The 25,324-nt window shown below is 41.4% G+C and overlaps 1 protein-coding gene across 2 annotated transcripts; it reads right to left on the bottom strand.

Moving 5' to 3' along the window:
• Positions 1-634: 634 nt before the first annotated feature.
• phb2b (prohibitin 2b) lies at positions 635-25,324 on the bottom strand. Of its 2 annotated transcripts, none has more exons than XM_023282716.3 (10): positions 25,187-25,324; positions 12,813-12,942; positions 12,376-12,460; positions 8,723-8,802; positions 4,586-4,770; positions 4,198-4,327; positions 3,366-3,469; positions 3,030-3,107; positions 2,758-2,837; positions 635-1,738 (listed from the first exon to the last, which is right to left on the bottom strand). In XM_023282716.3, the coding sequence occupies exons 1-10, from the start codon at positions 25,205-25,207 to the stop codon at positions 1,714-1,716; spliced, it is 918 nt and encodes a 305-aa protein (XP_023138484.1). In that variant the 5' UTR covers positions 25,208-25,324; the 3' UTR covers positions 635-1,713. The 2 variants fall into 2 exon arrangements, with proteins under 2 accessions (XP_023138484.1, XP_054873393.1); XM_055017418.1 differs by lacking the exon at positions 25,187-25,324 and adding an exon at positions 19,727-19,745.

Below are 25,324 nucleotides of genomic sequence, written 5' to 3'. Positions count from 1 at the left end.
GATCCCGGGAAAGCCGGGACGCGAACCAGGGACCTTCTTGCTGCAAGGCGAAAGTGCTAACCACTACGCCACTGTGCAGCCCTCTCATCATTGTCTTCCTGTGAAATTTAAAATCGAATTTAAAATCCCTCTCATGACGTACAAAGCTCTTCACGACCAATCTTCATCATAAGCCTCCCACCCACCCAACACCACCACACACACACTCCCTCTACCTCTTCATGTCCCTCTCAACCCGACATGGGTACCCCCATATGAGCCAGGTTCTGCTCAAGGTTCCTTCCCGTTAAAAAGGATTTTTTTTCTTGCAAGTGTTATCTCAGGGCTTGCTCTGGGGGTTCAGGTATATGGGTTCCGTAAAGTGTCTTGAGACAGTCTTAATTGTAACTGGTGCTATATGAATAAAATTTAATTGAACTGAACTGAAACTGAATATGGATATGGATAAGGGAACAGTAGTACAATAGAGACTGGCATACAGTTTTTGACTTTAGACTGTTGACGCCTTACATGGAACTAGTGTAAAATCTGAAAGTGATTTTTTTTAATGCAAAATTTAACACAATTTAACATAGTATTGCAGAGTTTTATTCAATACGCTCACCTACAAAGATAAAGGAAGGACCCAAGAAAGTGTATGTATAATAAAAGTTTATTAAAAGATATGTCACCAAACATCTCTTTCATCAGCTCCACCTGGGTGGACAGATGAAGCCCTGACAAACATCCCTTTATAACTGTGAGGACTATTTGGCGGGAGACTAGAACATTTTTTGATGAAATGTATGCAGAGTAGGGGTCAACTGATACAGCTTTTTCAGGTGCCGATTAAGAGACCAATAACTGCTATTTGGAACAGATGTACACTCTGATCAAATTGAAAATCTTGGTGTCAAAATTTAGAATAACACATACTCTAACACAAAACTTTCTTTTAATGTTTATGCTTTACATGTTTAACTAAAAGAATTTTTACACAATTTAACCTTGACTGTTTATTGGCTGTCACTTGTGATGTTTAATCAGATAGTGTTGTGGGTGGGAAACTGCTTGAGTGAGCACAGATAGAGAGAAGTGGTTGCACCAGAGCCAGTGTGGTGAATTTTTAAACTTATTAACTTATTTTAGCATAAGTTAAAAAACAACTATATCGAGAATTGGAAAAATGCTGATTATCGGATCTGATAATTGGTTGAACCCAGAGAAAAGACTGGCAGCCAAATTGAGATAACTATGGGAGCTGGATACAGGAGTGAAATCTGCCATTGAGCATGACTGTGTGGTGCTGTAGTGATGTCACATGCTTTAACACTTTGGACCTTTCAGCTCCTTCTGACGGGGGCAATGGTCTTCAAAATGTATTCAAAAATACTGTTGCATTCATTCTTTCACCACCTCGGGCCCATGCAAAAACCTGTGACACGTCTGTTACAATCTGTGACAAATCTGCTACTTATTTATTCAACACGGTGTTGAAACGGCAGTTTTGTTCGATTTGAAGTAACTGATTGACAAAAATAATACAGATAACTGACAAATGTGTGTGCGAGAAGTAGAAAACACAATTCAAACAAAAATACATTTCTCTTCTTTGTCCACAGTCACACTTGTTCAGAGTCATGTAAGTTGATTTTCAATTTTAAGCAAAAACCTACACTATTTATGAAGTTGATGACACCGACAGCTGTACTGCCTCAGTTCATGTCCTCTTCATCACTTCTTTTGGCCCAGTGACAAGCTAAAAAAGACAACAGCACATTTCATTAGCCAGTAGTCCTTGCAATGGTACACCAGGTAGGTGGTGATTAAATCCCATCACCGTAGTGAAAATAAATGCATAAATTATGAAAAAAGGGAAAAAAGCTCCTTTAACTGATCTGGTAAAATAGAGACAGATGTGGAGCTAGACGGAGAGCTCAGACCACACTTCATTTTAAAGATCATCCATTTTGGCGTATTTAATTAAACTGTAATTGCAAGGGTAACCAAATTAGTTTCTCTTTTCGGGAATAACTGTTAACCATCTATTCATCAGGTTGACATGAGCTAACATACAAGGTTTTAGTAACTCTGACTTGGAAGACTTGTACAAACAAGTCTCAATAAAGTAGGACAATTTTAGGATAAAAAGAAAAAACCAAATGTTCTTGCATAAAGATTATGGCAGGCACTTAATAAAACTGGAGAAAGGTCCTTCACCAACAGCTGGAAGCAACAACCTAAACTTTAGCTACATTCATTATTAGTGAGTCTCACTGATCTGACCTGTTACACTTTGTTGTCATCGCAGCAAAATCATATTACTTTGGACATTTCAGTTCATAATGCATGTGGAATTAAAGAGCAAAATTAACGAGAAAGGTGCTTTGTGATTTTAGCACAGAACTGTGTCTTTTATGCTTTATGATGCTGTTGGACCAATATTGGCGGTGAAATTTTGAAAAAGTCTTGCACAAATCAGTTGACACAACTCAAAATATGTGGTTTTATGTGCCTATCCGTTAATGTGACTGCTGGCAGTTCAGACTTGCACCTTGTTAAAAGTGATTACTGGGTCCGACCTAGTAAGAAAAAGTAGGCAGGGGTCTCATTCAGATATGAAGCCGACACTCAATTGTCATCAGAGGAGTGGAAAGGAATGCATATCTACAAGAGAGTGAAGTTAATGTAGTGTCCTGTCAAGTGAAGAAGATATTTCTGTGTGTGTGCTTGTGTATATATATTTGTGTGTGAGAGTGACTGTATATGCAAACCTACTTGTTAAAAAATGTCTGGTCTTGTAGGTTCAGGACCAAACTGTCAGCATTAAGGTACACCTTATTTTGAGATGACGCCACCTGGAAGCAGACACAGACAGCATTGTCTTTGTCATCAACATTATGGTTTGGATAACATTGTTGGAATAAATTCTGATTTTAGCTGCTCTTTCTGGGATCTTGCTGTGTGATTCTACTCACACAGAAATCTGTATAATATTGAAAATCAGATTGAAACAATAAAAGCAGTCACAGATAAACAATAGTACTGACCGTCTTTGCAATGTTCTGTGCTGCTCTGATTCTCCTCAGCTTCAGGTAGCCAGGATTCTTAGTCACAGCTTGACCCAGCTGATACAAACAGATTTTTTGAGTCAACATTTCACCCTTTAAAGAACGTGTCCAAATAGTAATACTAGGTAGGTAATGGGTTATTCGAATTGTCATTTATAAGACATTTAAATTCCTTATAGTCAATAAAACTTTCCAGGTTTGTTTTGCAGTCAGCCCCAAGTTTACATCAAAGCAGTAATAGGAAGAGCTGTTATTTCACAGTAGTTTAAAGGTTAGAGTGAAGCTCCACTACAACGGCAAGACCCAGTTAGTTACCATTCTAGCAGCTTCTGCCTCTCCTTCAGCCTGGATGATCTTCTGTCGCTGGTCCTGCTTAGCTTTCTCCACGTAGAACTGTGCTCTCTGAGCCTCCTGTTGGGCTAAAAGTGCACACACACACACACACACACACACACACACACACACACACACACACACACACACACACACACACACACACACACACACACACACACACACACACACACACACACACACACACACACAGACACAGACACAGACACACACACACACACACACCACACAACAGAGTGAGAGAGAGAGAGGCCGATGAAGTTCTTTCCTGAGAAAAGTTCCATTTAAAGAAGGCAAACGTTCACAGAAATCAATGCAGCCATGTTTAGTTAGCAGATGTTATTAATGACAACTGTAACAGCTGCTGGATTAACACAGGCTAGGAACTCACTGTCAGAGATCGCTGTAGTAATGCTTTCATTAGTTTTCAGACAAGCAGGACTAACTCTACATGCTTGCAATAAATCAAGACAAAATTCAGCAACATTCCCCACTTATGAGAATGCATGGTCATATTTGGTGATTTACTGCATTCTATAAATTCCTAATGTTCTCTCATTTTTATGGCTATGTCAGTAAATAAAAACAACATTCTATTAGTCTATTAATCAATGGGAAAAATTTGTATCTTTGTATAACTAACAGTTCACCAACTGTTAATGAATGTTGAACGGGTTTAAATTTGACTCACCATGAAAATCAACAGCTTTCAGTTATATATAATTTAAATTAGCTTGGCAGTAAATACTCTGAGACTACATGTGGTGAGCCATTGGTGCCTTGGTATGCTTACCAACTTGCTTGGCCTCCACAGCAGCAGTGTACTGGCTGCTGAAGCTCAGCTCGGTAATGGCCACATCATCAAGAATGATGTTAAAGTCTTTGGCTCTCTCAAACAGCTCCCTGCGTACCAGCAGTGACACCTAGACAATGAAGACCAACAATTTTCAACAATACGCTAGCAATATCATAAAGGTAGGGACTACACTATGTCAAGTCTTGAAGCTATGGTGTGCAGTGCTTAAACTATTAGTAATAACAATAATTTATCTGGAATAATCGATCAGTACTGGTTACAATAATTGACCAAGAGAAGCACTTTATGTAAATGGGATAAAACACACCACAAGCAGTGCACATCATGAGCACTGTGTGCAAAGATGTTACAGTAAAAGCAGTACCTGTGCTCTTTGTGTGATGAGCTGTGAGGCATTAAACTTTGCCACCACAGACTTGAGGACCTCATTGACAATGGAAGGCAGTACTCTCTCATCGTAGTCCTTCCCCAGCTGTTGGTACATGACTGGCAAGTTAGACGCCATGGGTCTGGACAACACCCGCACTGCTATATTCACCATCTGCAGATCTGCACGCACACACAAGCACCCACACAGATACGGATTTCAAATTATTTTGATTTTATTACATATTTTACACATTAGTTAGCTGATTAAAACACAGTACTCTCTGATTTTCTGATTATTTCCTTTCTTTATTGCTTCATGCGCATGTCATCTGTGATTTAAGTGACTGTATTGCTTCACATGCTGCCAACTACTGATGTACACCTATTAATAGATTATGTTATGACATACTGCATATAGGTAATGGAAAAATTGTGTATGAAATGTTGCAATATTGTTTTAAACCATGTCACCTATCCCATATGGTGTAATTTGCATAGTTCAAATAACAGGACAGCACAAGCAAAACATCTTCAGAAAAACAAACATACATGTGCACGGACACACGGGAGTGGCCACGGGTGCGCGCACGCACGCACGCACGCACGCACGCACGCACGCACGCACGCACGCACGCACGCACGCACGCACGCACGCACACACACACACACACACACACTTTGGCATCAAAAATTGAAATAAACCAAGTATCTAGAGGTCTTTATAACAGACACAGGTGTGTTGCTGTTCTGATTCAGAAATGAAATGTAAAATTGACATATTCTTTGTTCTGTCGACAAAATTCTTACTTGGCTGTTGGTAAAATATTTTATGGGGAGCTCTTTCCAGCTGATGTAAGCAAGACAAGAAAGCTTGCTACAGAAATGGTAAGTTTTACAGTGCAAAACAGCAACCCAAAAACAAAATAATGAAATAGCTCACTATCCATCATCCATTATCTACACACCACTTAATCCTCATATAGGAGTCTATCCCAGCTGGATTAAGGTTAGGTTAGGTTAGGGTTAGGCAGGGGACACCTAGACAGGTCACAGAGCTAGATACAAAGACAAACAAGCATACTCACATTCACACCTACGGATAATGATGAATTACCAACTAACCTCGGCATGTTTTTGCACTGTGGGAGGAAGCCGGAGTACCCAGAGAAAACCCACACATGCACAGGGAGAACATGCAAACTCCATGCAGAAAGATCCCAGGCCCAGGCTGGGACACAAACAGGGGATTTCTAGCTGCAAAGCAACGGTGCTAACCACCGAACCACAGTACAGAATAGCTTGCTACATATCTGCTAAAGCACTATTTAGATCAAGACTGGTTCACTGAACAGGGTAAATCCACAATAAATCTTCATATAGTTCCCTATATTTGCATTATGGTTTTCCACACAATCCACATTTGCATGATTATGTCAAAGCACTGGTGTACAGAATGTTATCCTCAAAAGAATATGGCCCACAATGTAGAATGGATGTCTCTCCATACCTGACAATGTAGCTTGTTACTGTGCTCTTCTCTGCTCACCCTACCTTAGTGAACTTCTGTTGTAAAATTGCATAATCTATATTCAAATTAGAATTTTGATTTCCATACGAACCCTATAAATCACCCTGTGCAGTTCAAAAAAGGCATTTCATTATAATCACTGTAGTCACCACTGTCCACTGTGTTGTGTTCATGTGATAATATGTTATTAGTTTTTTTTTTTAGGACTTTTGGGTGAAAAGGGTAGAAAAACAAAAGCTGAACAACTTATTCTTAGTCTACAAGTACAAATCAATCAAAAAGTAGCTCATTTCTTGTTTAAGGACATTAAGATCTAGTGGACCACATTTGATTAGCAATTCTTTTTTTCTGCAGTCTTCCTCAGAGCATCACCCAACAGGTGATGATGTGTCCTTTTTAATCAATTGACTGGTCTGACAGATTCTGACAGATCTGTCAGACCAGACGCGCCACCCATCGTCCAATGGTCTCTGGAGGATGGAGTCCAGGTATTAAAGGGTGCGAGCCCCCTCGTCCCGGTTCAGGTAATCGTTGGTGTGCTTCCTGATCTCTACGGCCTCTTTTATCTACCTCTTGTGCTTGTTAGCCTCCGATGTTAAAATCCTCCCCTTGTCCCAGTCCATACTATGGTTATTCCATTTGCAGTGGTCCATGATGGCTGATTTTTTGTTTTCTTGATCGGCTTTTTCTTTTTGTGTTCTTGTGAGTCGTCCTGCAGCCTCTTTTTCACATTTTATCTGGTGTTCCTTTTTAATTGTACTAAAAGCTCTTCCTGTTGGGGAGTGACACCCTGTTGCACAGCTGGACTCCATCCTCCAGAGACCATTGGACAGCGGGGGGCGTGGCCAGTCTGACAGGTTCTGACAGATCTGTCAGAGCGGTCACCTGATAAAAAGGACATTACACTTTGGATGACTCTTTTGAGGAAAACTGCAGACGTAGTCGAAACACTTCAGCAAGGTAAAACAATCACCCTTACCAACTTTGTCGGATAAAAAGAATTCCTAAACAAATATAAGAAAACTACAAAATGAACATAATCAATCTACTAGTGAACCAAATAATCCATTTTTTTCAAATCAAGAACAAGGGTACTGTGTCCTTTACAGTGCTGAATATTCATTCTTATGCTGCACTAGGATTTGCTTGTCACCCAAGATAATAAAAGTTTGATGTGTTACCTGTTTTTGCCACAACTTTCTTGTGGCAAATAGTGCACACAGCTTCCTTTGTGTTGGCTGGATCACTTGTATCATAGAACTGAATCCGAAACATTTATGTCAATAAGTAAACTTCTCAGTCTCCCTTTTCTATGATTACTTTTGCATTAGCCCATTCTGTTGCTCTTAGGGTAGACTGGGCTATGAAAGTGAATCCTCCCAGTTGTAATGAGAACTAAGCCTTGCTTCCATCACACCACTACTCACCTTCTCCCCCAAAATGTATTGTATACCTCATTCTCTTGTTGTACCAGTGTTTCCTCTACGTTCATTCAGCAGCGGCCCATTCCTAAATCCTGGATGCCGCTCCTTTTTTTTTATTGTCGCAAATACACCACCGCCGCATGTTTCCACCTTCACAGCAGACTTCTGCACTGTGTTGGGTACTCGCAAGTACCAAGGTAAACTTCAGATAACTATCTTGCTTAGTATCTACTCTTCGATATGTCGGGTTAATATGACATTAATTACTCGCGAGAGGGTGGCCTTGGAAAGTGACGTCATGTCAAGCATCCAGTCACCAGGTCAGAGTCAGAGGAGTGTCGTCTTAGAAAATAGGGCAGCCACTTACCCTAGAAAAGTCATACGCTTAAGATAACTCATAATATATTTTACAAGTTAAATAGACATTCACAAAATATTGATGTCCAGCTAACATTACGTAACATATCGGTAGCTTCAGTTAATTGGGCCCGTGCCAACTCAGTGTCACTAACGTGAGTGAACTATTGATAGCATTAAGCTAATGTCTACACACCATGATGCAACTGACTGCATTTTCAGATGAGCTTGTTCAATATATGTAAATATATATATATATACATACATATATATATATACATCTATACATACACACACACACATACACATATATACATATACATATATATGTCTATATATCTATATATGTGTGTGCGTGCGTGCGTGCGTGCATATATATATATATATATATATATATTTATTTATTTATTTATTTATTTATTTATTTACATTCAGCCTTTAAAAAGCCATTTTTAACTGACTATTCAATAAATAGGTTGTACAAGTAAAATCTGCAGTCAAGTGTCATTTGTTTACGCGTCACAGCTCCCCGGAGAACCTGTCGCTGAAAAAAATCCTAGAGGAAACACTGCGTACTGTAAAAGAAAACAAGATTATTTCTAACTTTAACAGTATGTATTATAAATGCTAATTAAAAGGGCCAATCAAAAGAATCCCAATGTGTAATGCAAGCAGTTTCTGCTCCTAGGGTTCACAATATATTATACTGACACATGGCAGCAGCATGTTAATACTACAAAAATAGTTACGTTTAGCTAGTCCTAAGAAACAAACACAAAAGCTGAGTCAGATTATGAGTCTGTGTGTGTCTAGTGTTCATTACCTTTGCTACCAGTCAGAGAGGAGATTTTCCTGGGTTTAGCTCTAATGTCATAGATGATAGGGTACTGAAACCATGGGATCCTGCAACACAGATTCTAATGTCAGGGGACAGGTAGTCAAACTTATTTACAAAAAGAAAGATCATAATGCTTCCCCTGCAGCAGTGATGAAATTTATTTTTCAACAGTAATCTTTCAACAATATGCCTGCTATCTCATGATAATCATTAAAAGTCTCAGTCCAGAGTCCCCTGTAGCTCAACAGGTTGAGCGGGTGACTCACAAACAGGGGCTATAGTCCCCAAAGCAGTGGTCACTGGTTTCAAGTCTGACCCATGACCATTTACTGCATGTCTTTCCCCCACATTTCCTGTCTCTCTCTCCACTGTGCACTATAGTTTTTATACATAGCTTTATATATACAAAGTTACTAGGGCTGGGACTTTAACGCGTTAATTTCGATCAATTAATTGCAGCGAAAATAACGCATTAAAATTGATAACGCAATTAATTGCACCCTCCTCAGTTTCCTCATTTCTGGCACCGGTAACGCTGATGAACACTCCAGCCCAGTAGGTTGCGGTAATGAGCCTAAAGTCTGTTTGTAGCCATGAAGAAGAAGCACAGGAAGCACTGAGTGAAGTCAGGCACTGGTGAACAGTGAAGGAAGACGAGATTGAGCTTGTTGGGCAGAAAGTTTTCTTTTAAAAATCTTGCCGATGGCAGCTTGGATAAAAGCCTGGTTGTGTGAAAATTGTACAACAAAGAGTTTTCTGATCACTGCGTCACTTCATGCCGATGGTATCACCTCAATGTAAAACATGTTGCTGTTAGCACCAGAGCTAACGTTAGCTACGAGTCATGCTAACGGCTAACGGTGTAGCCATCCCATAATAGACCACTTTTGTAGACAGTGATTGAGTTTACAGAAAGTCTTAAAATGTTGAATAAAATTGCTATAATTGCACTTAGATTTCCAGTAATCTGTGATTATAGCAGGCAGATGAAAAATGCAGATAAATAGAAATGAAACATTTTTGTGGTTTAAGTCTTTACTCCATCGAGGCTCTGACTCCTTGGAGGACGAATAACCTAAACAACAAAAATATCTCTTTTAATAACTTAATTATAAACTTTTTGTTTATAAAAAAAATTACATAAATAAAAATTGATATTCCTATAAAAAAGAGCCATCGAAATGACAACATTTATCAGACCCAGAAAAGATGAAAACAGAATGAATCTCTGGATCTTCAACTTTCTGAAGCTCCTTGAACTACTTATACTGATTTTATGTGCCATACAGTGGAAAAAAAAAACTAAATTCAGGCTTTAAGTCATCAAAATCACTTTTTTCTATATGTCCCATTTTCCTTTTTTTAAATAAATTTTAAATTATAAACATACGTCTATTTATTTATTCAACTGTCAACCACAATTTTATTTGAATTGAAAAACTTCCCTTATTGTGTCAAATATTGCTATTTGACAAAACTGCAATTAATTGCGATTAATTAATTACAAAGCCTGTAATTAATTAGATTTTTAAAAATGTAATCGTGTCCCACCACTAAAAGTTACATATAAAAAATTGCTTTAAAAATAAGCCCTAGTCCAACCAACTTAGCTGGATCATGTCTGTAATCCAACTTTAGGGAACTACTTGGGCACCTCATACAGTCATAAATGTAGGTCTACATACACTTGTAAAGACCATGTACACCAGTCAGGCATAACATTATGACCAATTGCCTAATATTGTGTTGGCCCCCCTTTTGCTGCCAAAACAGCCCTAACCCATCGAGGCATAGACTCCACTAGACCCCTGAAACCATTTACAACCCTTTTTTCAAAAATTCAGGAATGGTCTGAGGAGCACAACAACCAGTTTGAGGTGTTGATTTGACCTCCAAATTCCCCAGATCACAATCCAATCCAACATCTGTGGGATGTGCTGGACACACAGGTCCAATCCATGGAGGCCCCACCTCGCAACTTCCAGGACTTAAAGGATCTGCTGCTAACATCTTGGTGCCAGATACCACAGCACACCTGAAGGGGTCTATTGCAGTCCATGAGTCGAAGGGTCACGGCTGTTTTGGCAGCAAAAGGGCGGCCGACACAATTTTAGGCAGATGGTCATAATGTTATGCCTGATTGGTGTATATTATGACAGTCTTGAGTTTTCAGTGACTCCTTAAGTATTAATTTTCTGTGATGGCATCTTTGTGACAAAAAAAACAAACAATTGTGCATTTTAGTTCTTTCATAGATTTGTCATAGATCTTTCAAAAATATGATATAATCTGCTGAGCCAAAAATATGAATACACCAACTTGAATTATCAGTTTTGGTGATGTAGAAAGCTGTGTTAATCAAACTTTCCTAGTCACACAGCCTCGTAATTTTTCATGAGCTACTACAATTGACTGCAGCTGCTGAATCCTTTGAGTTATCAAAAGCTAGGTTGAAGGATTTTGGAGTATTACATAGTAAAGGTTGGCAGTATTTACACTAATGCAACATTAATTAGACCAACAGATATACGCAACAAACTTATTAAAGAAAATAAAAGCAAAACACAGTATTTAAAAACTAATTTACCTACATGTACAAAAAAGTGTGTACGTGTGCATGTCAGTGGCCCACTAAAGACAATGTATGTGTCTCTCTGTGTACCATGTGCTCAGGCATGAATCCTTGGCTGTGTGTTCTGTCGATCCAATCACTGGTGTGCAGGTTTCTAAGATGAATGGCAGTCTTTGCTGTGGAGGTTTCTGATGCCACAGGTCAGAAGAAGCAGGGTGCTCCTTTGTTCTCTACAGAGTAATTGGTTTGGTGCTAATGTGTTCTGTTGAGCCTGTTGCTCGTGCAGTTAACGGGCAGACTTTGTGGCTGTCAGGCTAACTAAATATTCAGAAGTTGCATGTACCTGCTAACGATGAATCTCCAGGCAGGCTCTTGTGTCATTGCCAGAGTAAAAGAGTTCAGTGTAGCGTTGCTGGCTGGAGTCAATGAGTGAGAGAGCCGAGTGAGATAAAAACCGGTGACGTAAGAGAAAACAACAGTTGCACTGTGGTTTTGTTTCTGTTCTGCGGGTGGGTGGTCCAGGTGACTGGAGGAGCAGTGTGACTACTTACTTTCAGAGTAAAAGCTCTGTTTAAATCACACAAATGAAGTCCTCTGTTGGAGCACCTGTGGTACCTACAACAACAAACCTACTAAGCCTGGTGGTGGCAATTAGGTTGCTGACATATCTACTGCCTATTTTTATTCCAGTTTTCCTTTGTTCAAGTACTGCCATTTTCATAATATGTTTGGCATGCAGACTAAACAGGTATGGAGACAAAATGCATCCCTGCCTAACTCCTTTGCTTATATTGAAATTATTGTGTCTGTCTCACCAAACTCTGTTCTCACACTTGCCTCTTGGTCACTGTATAGATTTCTTATGAGTACAGTGAGATATTCAGGAACTGCAACTCAATCCACCATAAGAATTGTTAAAACATGGCCTGAAGGAGTTTCCTCGCAGATGCAGGAATGATTCCCTGTCCCCTGACATGTGCACTCGGACTGGCTCATATTAAGCAGAACCAGCCCTCTTCATATGTAAATAGTGCATCAAGTCAGTAAATTAATTTGCTGACCCTACCTGAAATGTAGTCCCTCAGCGAGGACAGTGTCCATCTGCATCCCTCCAATCCTACTGAAGATGATGGCTCTGTGACCACCCTCCACTGCTCCGCCCACACATGTACGCACACACACACGCACACACATACACACACACACACACACACACACACACACACACACACACACACACACACACACAGAAACATGTTTATTTATCCCTAATGAACTTTAACACATTTGAAGGCACACTCAAGGACTGAAGCACAAATGTTGTGATTTATGGATTACTTTCTTTACCAGATAAATTCTTGCAGTTATTTAGAAGACAACTTCTAGTAATCCTAATCTGTTGACAATTTTTGTGGATTACCCATTAGGGGACATAAACTATCTGCCTACATCTATCACAATTTGAAAAGATGGTGTCAAAGTATTGAAAATGACCGTGTTTACCTGTGTAGGTGGCTTCTTTAACACCATAAACCAATGCACCAGCTCCGATAAGCAGTTTCAGTCCTAATCCTGCCCCTTTTCCACCAGAAGACATCCGACCAGCCAGATCTCTTAGGTGCTGGAGGAAGCGCTGCAGGGTTTGTGTGCGTGGACATGAAGGTATGACAACGAAAAGAAGACCATCATCACACCCATGGAAGAACAGGTGACTTCAGAGTAGTGCTAAAATGTTAGTCAATTAATAAACACCATTGACACCAAGTAATTTATAGAGCAAAATACAGACAAAATATTTTCTCCCTGCAGTTTCTTCACTGGTGCTGCTTTTCGTTCTTTCAATTTACGTCATCCGAAACTGAATGTGTTTAGGTGTTGGACTGTATTAGATAAAAATGAAAGTTACAATGGGCATTTTTTAAAAATTTATTTAATTTTACAAATCTGGTATCATTTGCATTTTATAATCTTAACTAATTGCTTCAGGAAAAAGTTACCCCTCAGCTTGATAATAAACAATTAGAAGCAAGGGGGATGCCTTGAGTAGAGATACATACTGAAATTTAGTATTAAACAGGCTAAACTAATTATTACCAGAGGATTGATAAGCGAGGTAATTTTTGGCTCTGCTATCAGTACTGGAGCAATTTAAAAACAAAAAAGATTTTTCTTTGATTATGCACATTTTATTTCACCAACTTCATTTGTAATTTGCTTTTTTTTTTTTTTTTTCGTATCAAGCAGCCCTACTAGCCAGGTAACATGGTTTCAGTTTTGAGCCTCACACCCTCCTGTAATCACATATTGTCTGGACCATAGATTGTATAACAAAGATGGATGTAGCGCCTGGGTCCAAAAATGAAGCCTACCCGAAAGTGTCAAAAGCTTGCAATATCACACCGTCCGCCAGGGGCTGGCTCCAAAAAGCTCTGGCTCCATAGACTCCAATTCTACATGGGAAAAATTAACATTCGATAGGCTGCTTTTTGACAGCTCAGAATTTTTTTCATTAGTCTTCATGGTCTAAATGAGAGGTCAGGTGGCCGATCTTAAAATAAATCAATATTGAATTTTACATCGAGCGTTAAACTTTTGCAAAGTCAGAGGGCGGGCTTACTTGATTGATATTCTGGTGTGGAATGATTGACAAGTCAGGCAGCCTAGACGCTCATTCACCGTAAACTCTATTCCCCTTGTTTGGATTAATTCTGTTGGTTTATTTATTGGTGGAGTAGCAGAACATTTTCCACAGACAGTTTTCCTTCCCGTTGTCTTGTTTTAACCAGTTTTCTACCTTTGGCTGATTCTACCAGCAGACACGAAAAGGACTCTGACAGTTCGGTAAGTAAATGTTTATTTTCATATTGGTGCCAGTTTTGATGCACTTTATATGCAATTTTAGTGTCAGATATAATGTGTGCAATGCACTCCAGATGTTGGTGGCATTTATTTCTGTGTATTGACCAGAGACGAAAGTTAGCATCTTGTAAATGTGATAGGATAGAATGTGCATTAGGAGAATCTGTAACAAACAGTTATATTTTTAGAACACTGTGTACATTACAGATTAAATGGAAATACTATTGTGATCTGTTACAAGTTGAAATGTGGTAAATACATAAGTCATGACATTAGGGTTAAAAACAGATGGAGCGATAAAAAGATTAAAAGCAGAGGGAATTAAAAGTTTCAGACTGTGGCTAAATGAAGTGTGTTGAAAGAGTTAAAATGGGGGGGGGGGGGGTGTCACACGATGCACACGGCCAATCGAATTTAACTTTTTCGCTCCCCCACTGGGTTGACCTAAAAAGAACATTTTAAGCGGATTTTGCCAAGTGCTGTAACTCAGTGTTTTACTGGCAGATGCTGTTATGTCTCTGGAAAACCTCTTTGCCTTGTCTGGTTCGACTAAAACAAGGGAAAGTCGCAAGACAAGCAGCAAGACTAATGCTAGCACTGTGCTTGCTAGCCAAAGCAACGAGCATGCTGACCATGGTGATACAATGCTAGAGGCTACAACTGGGGCAAGTGCTCAAAATTTTTTATTTTCTTTTGGGATGGGATCACCTCACAAAACTTCAGTCTGCAAAGGGGAACGAGACAGGGATGCCCACTCTCTCCCTTATTGTTTGCGATCTTTATCGAACCACTAGCAACAGCGGTACGTCAGAACACCAATATCAAAGGTATCTGCGTTCTGGAGTCTGAACATAAAATTAACCTATACGCAGATGACATTTTACTTTATCTACAAGAACCTAAAACTTCAGTAAAGGAAGTATTTAACTTCATCACAACCTTCTCGCGTCTTTCAGACTACTCCGTCAACTGGTCAAAATCAATTATATTACCTTTAACAGAAAACTCGTGGAATCCCGCAGTTCAAAACTCGCATTATTCTTTTCCTACTGGCAACATCAGATATCTGGGCATAAATATTTCCTCCAAACTCTCAGAATTAGTTCACCTGAACTTCACTCCACTTTTGGACAAAGTCTGTGATGAACTGAGGCGTTGGAACAACCTCCCCATCTCCCTTTTGGGACGAATAGCTATAGTCAAAATGAAAATATTACCTAAAATCAACTATCTCTTCTCCATGATTCCATTTAAACCCACATCAAAGTGGTTCCAATCGTTAGACTCCGCTATTGGTAAATTCTACTCAAAGAATAAAAAGGCTAAAATCAGTTTGACTACCCTCCAGAAGAATAAATCCGAAGGGGGACTGGAGGCTCCCAACTTCATATATTATTATTTATCCAACCAAATACAATATCTCACCAAATGGATACATCCACATGAAGAATATAACTCCTGGCTAGAACTAGAACAGTTAGATTGTAACCAGATCAAAATCTCTGACCTTCCCTGTATCACGTCTGCCCTTAAACATCATTCCTGCTTCAAGAACCCTATGATCGCTTCCACCTTGTCTGCTTGGTGGAAAGCACTGGAAATCACAGGCTCCCAATTAAAACCCAGTATACTCTCCCCAATCTGGCACAACCCTGATTTTGCAAACAACAAAAGAGCTCTTTATTTCAGCACATGGGCAGAGAGAGGAGTCACTCACCTCCATCACCTTCTGGATGACAACACATTTAGGACATATATAAACTTATTCCAAACATTTGAAATAAGAAATGGAAATTTTCTTCAGTACCTACAGGTAAAGAAGACGATTACAAGTAGAATTCCATCGCTTCAGACTACTTTACAGCCAACGGATTTACAGCCACCCGAATTTGTCGAATACATTGTGAAACTGTCTCCAAGAAATAAAAAGAATCTCTCAAAAATTTATAGTTTACTCTCAAAGACACACTCTATACACCTACCAACTCAAAAATGGGAAAAAGACGTATCCAAAACTTTTGACTCTGATTTTTGGACCCAGATCTGTGAAAACACATTTAAAATGACTAAAAAGACCAACTTACAATTGATCCAATTTAAGGTGCTTCACAGAACGCATATAACGCAATATAAACTGTATAAAATGGGCTTCTCACGCTCAGACACATGTACGCAATGCACCCAAAACATGACTGACACTTACTTTCACGCTCTGTGGCTTTGTACACCCGTCTATCAATTCTGGGTAACGATCACACAGAAACTCTCCAATATTTTGGACTGCGGGATTCCACATTCCCCGAACGTTTGCCTAATTGGTGATCTAACGCAAACAGCCCTTCCAGACATTCATATCTAACCCACACTTGCAGCTATCGCCATCGCCAAAAAAACTATCTTAGTTACCTGGAAAGATAAGAAAGCCCTCAACATCATCCATTGGCTGAACCTCCTCACAGAACACATTTCACTAGAGAGAATATCTGCTATCAGAAAAAACCAATTGGACTCCTTCAAAGAAAAATGGTCTCCATTTATTAAATCAATAAATATTAATCTATAGCCTCCGCTTGTATGTGGGCGTATGCCATTTCCCTCATAAAATTGTAATTATTATTCTGTCTGTGTGTATGGTCTGACTTCTCTCTGCTTTATTTCAGTTTATTAACCCTCTACCTTTTTAAGTAGGATGGCACCATGGACTTCAAGGCTGTGTGCATGCACGAATGGTGTCCTTTTCCTATTGCTCTTGGGGTCGCTCTCTGGCTCTGCGGGGCCCTCTCGGGCCCCTCTGCCTGGGGGTGGGTGTCCCCGGTGTCTCTCCCTTCGAGCCCTGGGTCTGCTGGGCCTGTGCGCTCTCCCGGGGCCTTGGGGGTGGCGGCGGCTGGTCTCTTCTGGGGCGCCCTGGCTGGCCCTGGGGTTTGGGGTGGGTCGGCCCTCTGGTCGCTCCCCTGTCCCTTCCTGCTTTGCTTCCCTCCTCCTCCCCCCTCTCCTACCCGGCCGCTCATCCTCGTCCCTCTCCCTCCCCTGGGGGGGCTGGGGGCCCTCCGCTGCCTGGGGGACTGGCATGGGGGCCGGGTGGTCTCTCTGAGGGGGTGGCTCTGGCTCATCCGGGCACAGGCCTTGGTACTTGCCTGTGTGCCGCCACTGGAGATTAGTTTCTGCTGGCTGGGGGCTTCTGTCCGGGCCTGGTGCTGTCCTGGGGAGTAGTGGGGTGGGTGGGGTCTCGGTGGTGCTGCGGGGTGGGCGCCCTGCATCCTGGACGTGCCGGCTCCGGGGTGGGCGTGGGGGCTCGTGGCCCTCGCTCCCTGGTGGTGTGGCCTGGTCCTCCCTCCGGGGCGGGGTGCTGCATGCGGCTGGCCCGTGGTGGGCCACGGTGTCTGCCGGGGCGCTGGTCTAGCGCTCCGACTTCTGGGGGTTTTGGTGCTGACTGGGCCGGTCGGGTTCAGGTGGGCCCACCTCGGCCTCTTGCCTCTGGACTCTGGGGGCCCTCTGCACCAGTACCAGTGGTCTTACTACCTGTCTCCCCCACTGCTCTGTCCACATGGGCCGGATCCACACCAGACTGCCTCTTACTGTGCACTTCACACATCACTGTATATAGTTACTCTTAAGCACATATAGGGACACAACAGTTAGGGCCCTGAGAGCAGGTGGGGGCAGGAACGATGGGCTCTGTGGTGGGGTGGATGGCAGGGCTCTACGGCCTTGTCTCTTCCCCATCACCCTCTTGCTTCCCTCCCCTGCTCTCTAATTTCTTTTTAATGCACCACACACACTCACAGCTTGGGGGTAGGTCTGGGACGGCTCGGGGAACTTGGGTCAGGGTAGGCTGCAGAGTAGCCATCCTCTGTGGTCCTCTGGCCCGCCCCCTGGACGCCTCGCCCAGCCTCCCCACTTTTAATGCACCACATGACACTCAGGGTTACACTATCACGGTGCAGGGATAATGCCTCCAGTCTGGGATCGGGAGACATGTTAATAGGGAGTAATGGGGGGGATTTCACCAATATGGCCTCGCTGGTGGGACCCGGCCCCCTTATGGCTATGGGGTGGCGGGGGTGGACCATCATCTGTGTTGCTGTGGCCGGGGGGTCCCCGGGACCTGGGGGCTGAGGTCGGGGGGGGTTCTCCTGCATGCCCGATGGGTCCAGGCTGGTGCGATGGCTCTTGGTGGGCTGCGGGGGCTGGATTGGCCGTCCTGGTGGGCGCTGTGGCTGTACTGCGGGCTGGCGGCATGTGGTGGCTCTGTCCTGGTGGGTTGTCAGGGCGCATTGCGGGGAGTGGGGGCCCTGGGTGTACTGCGCTCACCTGGGGCCTGGTGCGGGGGGTATGCGGGGTGCCTCCCTGTTGGCGTCGCCGGGCCCCACCACACTATCCATTTTTACCCTCTGGAATCACATCGGGTCCCGGCTCCGATTTCCTCTGACCGGCTCCCGGTGGCGGCCTGCCTTGTGATGGGCTGGTTGCCGCCCCTTCGGTGGGCCGCTCGGCCCCTGTGTCTGGCTTCCTGGCTGTGTGGGGCCGTTGGCCCCCTCGGGGGAGGGAGAGGGGGTGGGGTTGGGCGGGTCGGGTGGTGGGGTGGGGGGTTTGGTGGGGGCTGGGGTGGGCGGGGTTGGGGTTTGGGTGGCGGGTGGGTCCTCGTGCCCCGGGCCGCCTGGGTCGGTCTGGGCGCGCTGGGGGTGTCGGTAGCTGCTCCCTCTTGTTCTCCGGGTCCGCGTCGTTCACGGTGGCCCCGGAGGCTCTCTGGGGGTGCCACCCTGTGGCTCCTACGGCCCGGGGGGAGGGGTGCCCTGTTGGCTTGGCCCTGCCTTGCCGTGATTGCTGTTCTGGGCTTCCAGGTCCTTCACACTTGCATGTTTGATCAGGTCTCGCCAGCTACTGCCGAGTCCCATTTCAGTGAATGATGGGACCCGCCAGAATGTGCTGAGAATCTCTCCAGAGTCTCTAACCTAAACTCATTCTCTCTTGCACTAGTATCCTCTTCTGGCCTGTTCTATTCTATTCTACACTATCAAGACATCCACAATTATGGTGCTCAGTACCGTTTGTTTAATTATTTATTTATTGTATCTCTTTTTCTTTTCTGCTGGTTTGGATTTATTTTCTTTTTTCAAAATTTTTTTTATTTTTTTTAAAATTGATTGACAGTTAGTAGTTGGGAATAACACACCACCTTACTATCTTTAATTGCAATAGCACCGCCTGTTAATTTCTATCTCTGTTCATCCTGTTCGTCCTGTTCATCCTGTCCAGTCTTTGTTTCCCCCACACATCACTGAGGTGTAGCACTGCCCTCCCTGGCTTATAATAGGGAATTCTAATAAAGAATGTCTGCTTAGCTTTCAGGGAGGGCCGGTGATGGTCACACACATGCACTAAATATTAAAATATTTGGCTGCAAGACTAAAATATGCATCGATCTCATACAATGTTGACTCCCCTCTTGTGGAGTTAAACAATGAAAACAAATGCAGACAAAAAAAAAAAAAAAAAAGTGCTCAAAATTAAAAGGGGGCACATGGAGCAAGAATTTGAAACACTATACAGAAACATACCTCATAATACAAGGTGCAGCAGTGGTTAAGTCTCAGAAGGAATACTGATCAGAAGGCCATTGGTTCAAACTCCAACCTGTGATGTAGTGTATTTATGATAAATTATTATTTTGAAGTTGAATTTAGATCATCACTAGACACTGGACTCTTTAACTGTGGCTACTCTTCCTGGAGTCCTTGCTTTTAAATTTCATACCTTTTCAAGACATATACTGTATAGCCACAGATTTGCTCCATGGTGCTGATTCATAATCTGCCCTTTATTATTCGTAGTGCTAATAATAAAGTTTAAAAAAATAATTAAATGATATAGAAATCATGTATTTAAATGTATTTGTGTATTTGTACTTTTATTCAGTTTGACTATCCACTTTGCGCAAGACAGCAAGGTTATAAAAGTTATATATTTTATATTTATGCATATTATATTTAATTTGTCTATATATACAAATGTTATAAACAAGTACGGATATCTTTAAATAAGAGGTTGAGAAAATCACAATTCAAATTCTTCTAATTATTATTATTATTGTATTTATTCTGCAATAGTCCAAAATTATGTGAATATGCATGTACATAGTTTCAGTGAAATAACATAACCTCTGCCTCATTGCCTCTAGAAACAGGAAACACTGCAACTCAGTGACAGTAAAATAATACATCTCTCTGATGCACTTTGTCCATGACAAAAGAAACATACAGAAACAAAAAGAAGCCTGACAGACTTTATCCTCTCAGCACGCTGTGTGGTTAACTAGCATCTATAACTGATGAGAGGTGTGTTAGAGTCAGACACACACACAGGATGCTCACTTCACTTCGTCATCTTGCAAAAATACACTGTGCACAAACGAATACCACTGCAGAACCTTCCCACCGGACCATCAGTTGTTGGAGTCCTCCCTCGGGTCTGTGGTTTCTAGACCAGCGGCGCTAGCGCTGAGTTACAGGGCACGTCTGGACACCTCAGGGCAGTGAGGGACGTCTACGTGGATCATGTGACCGACCGAGGGTAGATCTGAATTATTATTTTTATTTTATTTATTATTTTGGGCCTCAAAGATTTTTACACACACACACTTACAAATAAAAAACTAAATTAAATAGAATTTAAAAAACAACTTTGACAAAACGGCACTTTGGGCATCAAGGGACAAAGGGGCAGGTGCTTCAGCCCCCTCCGCCCCCCCCTCTGTACGTGCCTGCCAGACGGCCACAGCCACTCTCTACTGCCATCCACACCACCGGTGCTGCGCTCCTGGCCTGTCGATCTCCGGGAGCCTGTCCACCCCTCGTCCAGCCCCATCATTAACCAAGGAGGATTAAACTGAGACCCACAGGTCTCAGTTTAATCCTCCTTGGTTAATTCCTGGCTTTAGTTATTAATAATTCTGCCTTAGTTAGACTCTCCATCCTCATCAGTTCCTCTTGTTATCTCTTAATTTTTGTATTAATAAATTAATTGATTGTTCAACCTGATCTTGCCATGGTCTGTGTGTTCTCTGCTTGGGTTCACCATTCCCTGTGACAGTGATTAATTTTTTGAGTATTCAGTGCAGAATGAAATGAACAGACTTGGTTACAGGATTGATCTGCCCAGGTACGAAAGAACCTTGTGGTTGCTGTGCTTTATTCTTTTCTGTATCTAGCTATTTATTTATTTTTGTTGTTGCTGTGAATTTTATCTTGGACCCACTATGACTGTAATATATATACTATGGTGAACTCGTTTTTTTTTTTTGTTGTTTTTTTCTTTGTGTTGTGTTTTTCCCTGTTGTGAAAAATCTATAAAAAGAAAGTTAAAAAGAGTTAAAATTGGCAAACAATTGTGTTAAAAGGGTAAAATGTTTTAAAAGTGTTGTTGAATTCACATTGTGTTTTATTAAGTTATACCATGATCTTAAAATCTGTGCTCTACACAAGCACCTCTATCGGTTAGTCTGAGATCAATTGCTTTTGTCTCCTCCCACTTTCCCGAGGAATCGTGGAGTTTCTTCATGATAAGACAGTGAGTGTTGAGGAAATTTCACACTAAATCACTGCTGTGATTATTTCTCCGCGATTTCCAGTTGGTAAGGTTAATGACAAAAGTGTTGTTTACGTGATACATTGCTAATATGTTCAGGGTATACAAATGTGTTTTTGTTGTGTTCTGAATAACTTAAAGGCGAGTTTTGTCAAGTGAAACTGAACGCATGTGCGAACAGAGCCTTGGTTACTAGCAAGTGCAGCATGTAGCCGCCACATGTGTTTTTGTGTCTGGTGAATATACATGTGTTCATTTGTTAATTGTATTTTAATACAGTTTTTTTTTTGTTGCTTGAGTTACAAAAGTTTTGTGGTGTAAATGTAAAATGTGACTTTTGAGAATGTGTCTATAAGAATGTTTGAATTTGTGTATATAATTTCATTACAGTAAAGTGTGTGTTGAGGAAACTTCATGCTGAATCACTGTTGTGATTATTTTTCCCCTATTTCAGAGGCATAACATAAATATTAGTGTTAATGTGAACTAGCAATGCTAACCGAGCTAGCTGCTCAGTCGTAGCCAGATTAAAATTAATGTAGTAGGATTAAGTTGATAATGTTTGTGTTATATTTCATGCTGAACAGCTGAAGTGTGTTGTGTTACTGTAATATGGTGCATCTAGTTAATAAAACTGTCAGTGGAGACGCTGGTGAACATTAATATAATGTTTAGAAAACCTAAATGTGGGTAAACCAATAACGTTGAGGCTCTGTGTTGTCAGTAGTCCAGAATATGTGCTGAGTCTCTGAAGTGAAACTGGAGAAAACAGTAAATCTAATCGTCAACGTGCTGTTGTACAGCCAGATGTTTAATGACTGCTTCACATGGTGAAGTACTTCTTACTTAGTGTAGATTGGAAAAATAATACACTGATGCTAAATCAGGTTTGTCAGCGTCATAAAATAGTTAACTTTTCGCCCACATTTAGATATTCTAAATGTTACATTAGTGTGAACCAGCGTCTCCAATGAAGATAATATTTACTGGATGCTAACTCTCTTCTCTGGTCAACACACACAAATAAACTCCACCAACTTCTAGAGTGCATTGCACACATTATATCTGACATTAAAGCTGCATATAAAGTGCATCAAAACTAAACATTTACATACTGAACAATCAGAGTCCTTTCAGTGTCTGCTGGAAGGATCAGTCGAAGGTTGAAAACTGGTTAAAACAAGCCAATGGGCAGAAAACGTGTCTGTGGAAAACGTTCTGCTGCTCCACCAATAAACCAACAGTTATTATATCAGAATTATTCCAAATGAGAACAGAGTTTACGGTAAATAAATGAGTGCCTAAGCTACCACCTCCATAGGATCTATCAATCATTCCAGACCAGACTGTCAATCAAGCAACCCCGGCCCCTGACTTCACAAAACTTTAACGCTCTATATAAAATTCACAATTGCTTTGTTTTAAAATTGGTCACCTGATCTCTCGTTTTGACCATGAAAGCTAACGAAAAATAATCCTGAGCTGTAGAAAAGCAGTATTTTGTGTTTTGATTTTTCCTGTGTAGAATTGGAGTCTATGGAGCCAGAGGTTTTGAAGTCAGCCCCTGGTGGACGGTGTGATATTGCAAGCTTTTGACACTTCTGGGTGGCTTCAGTATTGGAGCCAGGCGCTATGTCCATCTTTATTATACAGCCTATGGCAGAAACCAACGGATGACGTCACGGTAGCTATGTCCATCTCTATTATACAGTCTATTGTCTTTACTGTTTTCTGACTATAAGTAAGACATAATAATTCTTTGAAAAGCCCCCAACTGATCCATAATGCTGCAGTCAGAGTTCTGACAGGAACTAGTGAGAGATCACATTTCTCCCATTAAAGTTTCTCTCATTGGGTCCCTGTAAAATCAAAAATAAAATTTTAAAATCCTATTTATAAATAGCTCTCCTCACATACAAACCTCTTAATAAAGGAGCTACATTGTATCCTAAAGATAATACCATATTATTAAAATAGACCGTTGCTCTTTGAGACTACAGACTGACATGTGGCTCTAAAGTAGAATGGGAGACAGAGCCTTCAGTTATGTTAGGATTTATTTTTTAAGGTACTACTAGCTGAACACTAAAATTGATATTACATATGAGTGTTATAATATTGATAATAATAACCATTTAATGTGCAACAAATCCATGAGTTGTGCTTGACCTTTAAAAGGGAAGAGATGGAACTAAGCTCTAACTCAAAGGTCTGATGGACACAGACAGGTCAGGCTAGAAAGATACAACCGCTTACAAAAAAAGCTTCTTCTTCTGCACGTACACACACTAAAAAAAAAAAAAAAAAAAAGAGCTTTGGGCTTCATACACAGCACATTCCTGCTTTCTTATAACAGTTAACTTTACTGAAACTGCTAGCTCAAGGTTGTTTATAATCTTCCCTGAGGAACACTTGCATCCCCCCCTACGAGATACCACTAATGGCTACTTCACATCTCAACTAACAATGGAATAACACAAACTGGTAGAAAGCGGCAAAAAGTTTGCAGGAGGGCTCTTCTTACAGGGTGTGGCTCCTGGGGATTGGATAAATCGTGTGCCAACAGATATGGACATATCTGTGCACCAACTAATGGGAGAGCTGAGGCTAAACCACGGTTTATCCCCACCTTTACCCAATCGCATTTCAATATTTGAATTATATGTTTGTGTTCTATAACCAATCACATTTCACCATGCTGTATAAAATGTTCTGTTCATATCAGACTTTATCCTTTTCTGGGAGGCTGTTCCAAACAGAAAAGGTCCTTGTACAAGATTCTTTTGAGACACTGATATTAGAAAATAAACAGCCTAATTGGAGAGAAGTAGTTTGTCTTCTATCTCAAAAACCGAACACGCTCAATAGTTATCAGCTTCTCTGTTGTGGAATCAGCTCTCAGTTTGGGTTCAGGTGCCAGACACACTCTCTAATATTAAAATTAGGCTAAAAACATTCCTCCTTCATAAAGTTTCTGCAAGTGACCCCTGCACCATCCCTTAATACGGCTGCTGTAGGCTAAAGCTGACTTCCCCATGATGCACTGCCCGATGTTGTAAAGTGGCGCTGTGCAAGTCAAGCTGAATTGGACTTGCCTTACTACCTTAACTCAAATTGAGCCGGCTGAATAAATAAGCCGAGGCCCGTTCCACGAATGCTTTAACTTTGCTGATAACGATCAAATGCCTGTTAATCTCCATAGGCTCCTTGCTGCCGGTGAGGTTTATGGATACATGTGCTGGTAAAGCGGCTGAGTCTACTAATGTAACATGTCTGCTGTCCAAACCTAACCTGGCCAGCACGCTAACTAGTTAATAGAAAACCCGCTACCAAAGCCTCCTTACGTTATTAGTGAAAAAATATATCACACACCAGCCATAGTCAGTTATCTTACTGTCTCCTTAGTACAAACGATTAACGTTTACAACACTTACATTCGGCTCCTTGCTCGCCATGTTGCAGCGCGTCAAAATCCAAGGTCGACGCAGTACACTTCCTCGTAGACCGCAAAGCCTACTGGGCCATGTAGTTTCACGTCATTTCTTCCTCTCACATGGGCCTCACGGAGAGGG

The sequence above is a fragment of the Amphiprion ocellaris genome, chromosome 2 (genome assembly GCF_022539595.1).
Source record: "Amphiprion ocellaris isolate individual 3 ecotype Okinawa chromosome 2, ASM2253959v1, whole genome shotgun sequence".
NCBI lineage: Eukaryota > Metazoa > Chordata > Actinopteri > Pomacentridae > Amphiprion > Amphiprion ocellaris.
This window is presented reverse-complemented; position numbering and strand designations above follow the sequence as displayed.